Source organism: Erythrolamprus reginae, chromosome 11 (genome assembly GCF_031021105.1).
Source record: "Erythrolamprus reginae isolate rEryReg1 chromosome 11, rEryReg1.hap1, whole genome shotgun sequence".
Taxonomy (NCBI): Eukaryota; Metazoa; Chordata; class Lepidosauria; order Squamata; family Dipsadidae; genus Erythrolamprus; species Erythrolamprus reginae.
Window position 1 is genome coordinate 29492059 of NC_091960.1, and position 7874 is coordinate 29499932.

Genomic DNA, 7874 nt, shown 5'->3' on the forward strand with positions numbered 1-7874 from the left:
TTGCAAGCCAGTAAGAGCTGGGAACATCATTAGCACCTGGAAAGAAACATTCGGAGCAAGTAGAGCAATGAAAAAACCCTGCAAAATCTTAGGGCTTGGAAAACATTCTTTGCAGAGAGTTAACAATGAAACAGCTTGCAAGCGGGTAAGAGCTGGGAATATTGTTAGCACCTGGTTAGGGCTGGAAAGAAACTTATTCGGAGCAAGTTAGAGCAATGGAAAAAACCCTGCAAACACTTAGGGCTTGGAAAACATTATTCACAGAGAGAAACAATGAAAGAGCCTGCAAGGTAAGAGCTGGGAAGATTGTTAGTAGCTAGTTAGGGCTGGGAAAAAAGCTACATTCAGAGTATAAGACGCACCCAAATTATCAGCCTCTTTTAGGGGGGGAAAAGGTGCGTCTTATCTCCAAAAAATACGGTAGATCATTTGAGGTGAGTACTCCAAGGTCCTTGACAGAGTGAGGGTCGTCTGTGAGGCTGTTGTCTGCCCAGGTTGTATTTTGTGTTCTGATTTATTTATTTATTGCCGATGCGTAAAACAGAGCATTTGTTGATTGACGTTTGGAGTTCACGCCACTTTTATTCCAGCAGGTGAAGGAAGGAAGCTTTCTTTCACCACTTCCATAAAACAATCGGACAGACTGGCAGCCGCATCTGTGAAAAGTGGAGACCACCAAGTGCAAAAGGCTGAAGACATTGCGAAGGTGAAAAAGGCCAAGGCTTTGCACCTGGGGCATCCGGATAAAGTCAAAGCATTGGATGTCCTTGAGGACTTCATAGTCCACTTTCTGGCTTACCTGCATGAATGCCCAGATAGACCTGACTTCAAGGATACCAGAGAACTGATCCCAGGAGATAATTATGCGTACGAAGAGGTATGGACAGCAACTATCAATAAAGTACAGTGATACCTCGTCTTACAAACGCCTCACAACAGTAGCCAAACCTGACTTTTTTTATTTTAAAAAAATTTATTTATTTTTATTTATTTATTTATTATTTAGATTTGTATGCCGCCCTTCTTAAATGATTAAATACCCAAGAAGGAGTCATGTTAATTCTACTTAATCTCAATAAGATTAAGTTTAATGTTTCCAAATGTAAAATAATGCACTTGGGGAAAAGGAATCCTCAATCTGAGTATTGCATTGGCAGTTCTGTGTTAGCAAAAACTTCAGAAGAGAAGGATTTAGGGGTAGTGATTTCTGACAGTCTCAAAATGGGTGAGCAGTGTGGTCGGGCAGTAGGAAAAGCAAGTAGGATGCTTGGCTGCATAGCTAGAGGTATAACAAGCAGGAAGAGGGAGGTTGTGATCCCGCTATGTAGAGCGCTGGTGAGACCACATTTGGAATACTGTGTTCAGTTCTGGAGACCTCACCTACAAAAAGATATTGACAAAATTGAACGGGTCCAAAGACGGGCTACAAGAATGGTGGAAGGTCTTAAGCATAAAACGTATCAGGAAAGACTTCATGAACTCCATCTGTATAGTCTGGAGGACAGAAGGAAAAGGGGGACATGATCGAAACATTTAAATATGTTAAAGGGTTGAATAAGGTCCAGGAGGGAAGTGTTTTTAATAGGAAAGTGAACACAAGAACAAGGGGACACAATCTGAAGTTAGTTGGGGGAAAGATCAAAAGCAACGTGAGGAAAGATTATTTCACTGAAAGAGTAGTAGATGCTTGGAACAAACTTCCAGCAGAGGTGGTTGGTAAATCCACAGTAACTGAATTTAAACATGCCTGGGAGAAACATAGATCCATTGTAAGATAAAACACAAGAAATAGTATAAGGGCAGACTAGATGGACCAGGAGGTCTTTTTCTGCCGTCAGTCTTCTATGTTTCTAAGAGACCTTCTCTGAATTATTGGTTTGCCTTTAGTTCTTAGGTCCAGGTGAGTTTGAGGTCCTTCTGACCATCCCCCTTCCGGATTACACCCAATATGTGGAAATAGAAGGCTACAGAGGCCTCTTCTACACCTTGTCCCTCCTGAAGAAGCCCCATGCCTTCCCACCAACTTTTCTCCTGGAAGATGAAAAAACCATATCCCCAAGGAACGTCACAGAGGAATTCTGGAAGCAGGTCAATACCTTCATTGACACTTCAGGTGAGGTTTCCAGGTGGGACAGCAAAGGGAATGCAGGTGGTCCTTCACTTAAAACCACCACCGAGCCCCAAATTTCTGTTGCCAAGGTCATAAGCATCTTCACAGAGGTTTATTGTAATTTCAAACAATAGCAATAGCCTTTAGACTTATATGTTTGTTTATGTCTATGTTTATGTTTATTTAGATTTGTATGCCGCCCCTCTCCGCAGACTCGGGGCGGCTCACAACAAAGTGAAAAACAATTTACAACAAATCTAAATTTCTACTAAAAACATTTAAAAACCCCATTTTCTAAACAGACATACATACAAACATACCATTCATAAATTGTATATGCCCGGGGGAGATGTCTCAGTTCCCCCATGCCTGACGACACAGGTGGGTCTTAAGGAGCTTACGAAAGGCAAGGAGAGTAGGGGCAGTTCTAATCTCCGGGGGGAGTTGGTTCCAGAGGGCCGGGGCCGCCACAGAGAAGGCTCTTCCCCTGGGGCCCGCCAACCGACATTGTTTAGTTGACGGGACCTGGAGAAGGCCCACTCTATGGGACCTAATCGGTCACTGGGATTCGGGCGGCAGCAGGCGGTCTCGGAGATATTCTGGTCCAGTGCCATGAAGGGCTTTAAAGGTCATAACCAACACTTTGAATTGTGACCGGAAGTTGATCGGCCACCAATGCAGACTGCGGAGTGTTGGTGAAACATGGGCATACCTAGGTAAGCCCATGACTGCTCTCGCAGCTGCATTCTGCACAATCTGAAGTTTCCGAACACTTTATATACCGCTTCACAGTGCTTTACAGCCCTCTCTAAGCGGCTTACAGGTTGTAAGATATTGCTCACAACAATCTGGTTGGTTTATGCACTATTTATTCAATACTTAATAGTTTTTTATTGTCCTTCCTTCTCTAGTGCCTTAGCATGATCCTTAATGGCTTTTAAAATAGGAAATAATTAAATAGTGTGCTTTTACCCATAAAGGCTTTGATCATCTACGAGATCGCCTTCTGCCGCACGAATCCCAGCGACCGGTTAGGTCCCACAGAGTTGGTCTCCTCCGGATCCCATCAACTAAACAATGTCGTTTGGCGGGACCCAGAGGAAGAGCCTTCTCTGTGGCGGCTCTGACCCTCTGGAATCAGCTCCCTCCAGAGATTAGAACTGCCCCACCCTCCTTGCCTTTCGTAAACTCCTTAAAACCCACCTCTGTCGTCAAGCGTGGGGGAGCTGAAACATCTCCCCCTGCCTATGTAGTTTTCTGTGTATGATATGACTGTATATATGCTTTTTATATATAGGTGTTTCTTGTTTTTTAGACTTTTTAAATGTATTATTGTTATTTTAGAGTTTAACTATTGGATTTGTCATTATATATTGTTTTTATCATTGCTGTAAGCCGCCCCGAGTCTACGGAGAGGGGCGGCATACAAATCTAAGAAATAATAATAAAAAATAATAATTATTATTATCTAGAACTGAACTTTTATAGCAATGAAAGAAAATTGAGCAATTTGGCTAATCTGTTATGATACTGAAGATTGTTGTGGGTTCAGTACAAAACCTTAAAATTTTACTGTGCTTCTCAACAAATAATGCTGTCTATCATGTGTCCTTTTTGTGGCTATTCAAATAATGTGACGTAATCAATGAAAAAGAGTCCAAGCGCCTATTTGAAAACTTATCTTGGTCGGTAAGCCATTCCCACCCAGTCACATGACTTTTAAGCCACTCCCAGTCACATGATTGTCAAGCCACTCCCACCTGGTCACATGGCTGGCAAGCCACTACTACCCGGTCACATGATCATCGAGCCACACCCACAAAATAAGCCACCCCCACAGTGTGGCAGGAAAAACGTTGGAAGCCCATCACTGTTTACATCACATCCACACACACTTTACCTGGGGTGTGTTCTGTCTGGGTTCCCCCAGACGTCAACACCAACTAAAAAGAGTATCCAGACACGCTGGTAAAAAGCAAAGTCATTTTATATCTTTGAAAACAAACACAGATAACAAAAACTGTTCTTACAAACTGGAATGCTATGAAGCTTCACAGAAGAGTCACGACGGCCAGACAATACAACAGGCTTCTTGCTGGCACACACACCACTGTAGATAATAAAACCCACGCCTCCCCCAAGTTTTCAGCCTTCGAGGCCACAAGCCAGAATCAGAGACGCCAAGGATCGAAGCAAGGTCACAGGACTCCCAAAAGATAACTCTCCACAATACAGGAAGGGCGGGCCTGCCTTTTCAACCTTTCTGAGGAGAACCACACCCAAACCCAGCTGTTGCCTATTAGGGATGGAAATACCTGGCTAATTGTCCCCTTCTTTGTGCTGCCCTTCTCTGCCTCATATCTATGATGGCTTGTGCGTTCTCATCTAATGACTCCAGGCTACTCGCTGGGGAGAGCTCCCCGCCGGGGGTCTCAGGCTGTTCTCCCTCCTCCTCGTCCTGACATTCCTCTTTCCCGTCTGCCTGGTCCTCCTCCTCCTCCTGTTCCTCGTCCTCCCCCTCTGAGCATGGAGCCGGCAGAGTTCCAGCCGTTCCCTGAGGAGCCTCAGACTGAATCACAACAGGGTGGAGACTCATCTATTTTGCTCCACTTGCAATCTCTTAGGGCAGTGATGCCACAGGTGACACGTGGAACCATATCTGCTGGCACGTGAGCTGTTGTCCTAGTTCAGCTCCGACCTGCATGTGTGTGACGGCCAGCTGATTTTTGGTTTGCACAGAGGCTCTAGGAGGCCGTTTTTGGCTTCCAGAGAACCTCCGGGGGGATGGGGGAAGCGTTTGGAGCCTGGCGAAACATGAGCCTACTGGGCCCACCAGAAATTTGGAAACAGTCCGTTTCCTCAACTATCTGCCTGCTGTCTCAGTGCCTTTCCCAGGTTGGCAGGTGAGGCTGGGGAAAAAGAAGCATAATTCTCCCGTGTTTAACCTGGTTGTCCTGGATGACGGTGGCACCATGTACATGATCGCGAACCTCGTCCTTCTTCTGGAGTTCACCGGCCAGTGGCCAGGTACAAAACAGGCCAGAGAACTGATGGAGGACAACCTTGTGACGGATCTGACGGAGAAGTTTTATTTCATTGCCGAACTGACTCCAGGGAGATATAGTAAAGGTAACAAATCCCTGGGACCCGAGTTGGTGCTCAGCAAAGAGTTTTGTTTTCATCCAATAAAATAGTTTTTGTAAATATGCCAGAGAAATGTTGCTAGCTTGCCCCAGGCGGTGGGGTGGGGAAATAAAGTGAGAGAGAGTTGAAAATGAAATGGAGGTAGTCATTGACGTACCACCACAATTGAGCCCAAAAATGTTTTGTTGTTAAGCAATTTGTGGCCCATTTGACTTTTCTTGTCGCAGTTGTTGAGTGATTGTATAGATTTCAACACTGTCCGTCTCTCTCCCCTTATATGCAACATATGCACATATTTCAGCAACATGGAGAATCTCCTTCTCTCACATGGAAAAAGAGATTTTGTACCACCACAGCAATCCTCCAGCATGCTACAGGCACCATGGATCAAAATGCTGCAGGTATGCGTGTCTAGATTATTTTACGTAGTCTAGGTTGGCCTGAATTTTGCTTTAAGTACCTTTGAGTCATATAAAAAAAATTGTTTTGATTGCATTACTCTGATGGGATGATAGTCAAGTTGACTCTTGCCCAACATGGCATCATTCAGGAGTGCTATGCCATTTTATTTATTTATTTATTTATTTATTTATTTATTTATTTATTTATTCTTTGTCCAATATACAATACATATGGAAGAGAATAGACATTAAGTAATATATATAAAGATAGAAAGTAAAAAAGAAGAGAAGTAGATGGGAGGGAGAGAATATATATGATATATATAATATATATATATATGTATATATATATAGAGAGAGAGAGAGATAAGGAGAGAATATATATGATATATGGTATAAGGAAAGGCAATTGGACAGGGGACGATAGGCACATCAGTGCACTTATATACGCCCCTTACTGGCCTCTTAGGAACCTGGAGAGGTCAACCGTGGAGAGTCTAAGGGAGAAATGTTGGCGGGTGGGAGTTGACACTATTGAGTCCGGTAATGAGTTCCACGCTTAGACAACTCGATTGTTAAAGTCATATTTTTTACAGTCAAGTTTGGAGCGGTTAATATTAAGTTTGAATCTGTTGTGTGCTCTTGTGTTGTTGAGGTTGAAGCTGAAGTAGTCGTTGACTGGAAGGACGTTGCAGCATATGATCTTGTGGGCAATACTTAGATCGTGTTTTAGGCGCCGTAGTTCTAAGCTTTCAAGACCCAGGATAGATAGTCTATTTTCGTAGGGTATTCTGTTTCGAGTGGAAGAGTGAAGGGCTCTTCTGGTGAAATATATTTGGACGTTTTCGATTGTAAAGACTAGGGTTCAAAACCCATGCTAACTTATGCTAACAGCATAATGTGAACTGAGCATCCAGGTGTGGCTTTGTAACTTACTTACTTACTTACTTACTTACTTACTTACTTACTTACTTACTTACTTACTTACTTACTGGATTTGTATGCCTAACAGCAACAATAAAACAGTGTACAATAGTAATCTGATACTAAAAACGATTAAAATCCATTAATATAAAAAACCAAACATGCATACATACATACCATGGATAGAGTTGTAAAGGCCTAGGGGGAAAGAGGATCTCAATTCCCCCATGCCTGACGGCAGAGGTGGGTTTTAAGTAGCTTACGAAAGGCAAGGAGGGTGGGGGCAATTCTAATCTCTGGGGGGAGTTGGTTCCAGAGGGCCGGGGCCGCCACAGAGAAGGCTCTTCCCTGGATCCCGCCAAACGACAGTGTTTAGTTGACGGGACCCGGAGAAGACCCACTCTGTGGGACCTAACTGGTCGCTGGGATTCGTGCAGCAGAAGGCGGTCCCGGAGATAATCTGGTCCGGTGCCATGAAGGGCTTTATAGGTCATAACCAACCCTTTGAATTGTGACCGGAAATTGATCGGCAACCAATGCAGACTGCGGAGTGTTGGTATAACATGGGCATATTTGGGCTTGCCCAACCATGTGACCTGAGACCTACACAAGGAATACTACAATTAGGCTCAAATTGTGACGGTTTTCTTTTTTCTTTTCCTTAATGATCCAGGAACGATTGTCTGCAGATGCTACAAGACCTGGCGGATTATCTTAAGAAGAAACACCCACTGATGTTGTCTCCTCTGAGTCCTTATCACATCCAGACGTCCTTTCTGCACACGCTTTGGAAGTGGAAGGCGGACACCGAGTGGAAACCTTCGGACGTCGCTCACTGTTTCAAGAGAGCCCTGGGCAATTTCACCCAGGAGGTGGCCTCTGGTCACCTGAGCCATTTCTTTCTCCCTACATGCAATCTGTTTACAGCAAAGCTCTTCCCGCCCACTAAACTGAAGTTCTTGTGCTCTCATCTTAGAGAGAAAGAAACCACTACCAAGACATCCCACAAGAAAAGCTATCCTGCTCTGGCTGGGCGTCCTGACATGACCCGGCCACTCCAGGCTGCTTTCAGTTGTTCTCCTTAGTGTGGCAGTTTAATAATCTAAAGCAGGGGTCCTCAAACATGGCAACTTTAAGACTTGTGGACTTCAACTCCCAGAATTCTCCAGCCAGCTATGCTGGCTGGAGAATTCTGGGAGTTGAAGTCCACAAGTCTTAAAGTTGCCATGTTTGAGGACTCCTGATCTAAAGAGACCTGTAGCTCCATTGGAAAAACTGGGCACCTTCTTTGTTAG

The 7874-nt window shown here is 44.2% G+C and overlaps 1 protein-coding gene across 1 annotated transcript in view; it reads left to right on the forward strand.

Annotated features, from left to right (window-relative positions):
* CGAS (cyclic GMP-AMP synthase) overlaps positions 1 to 7664 on the forward strand; it is a 30223-nt gene extending 22559 nt beyond the window's left edge. Inside the window, exons 9-13 of the mRNA XM_070763799.1 lie at positions 591 to 877; positions 1888 to 2113; positions 4994 to 5239; positions 5556 to 5655; positions 7253 to 7664. Of these exons, the coding sequence (XP_070619900.1) occupies positions 591 to 877; positions 1888 to 2113; positions 4994 to 5239; positions 5556 to 5655; positions 7253 to 7664 (1271 nt within the window). The remainder of the gene's footprint in view (positions 1 to 590; positions 878 to 1887; positions 2114 to 4993; positions 5240 to 5555; positions 5656 to 7252) is intronic.
* Positions 7665 to 7874: the final 210 nt, after the last annotated feature.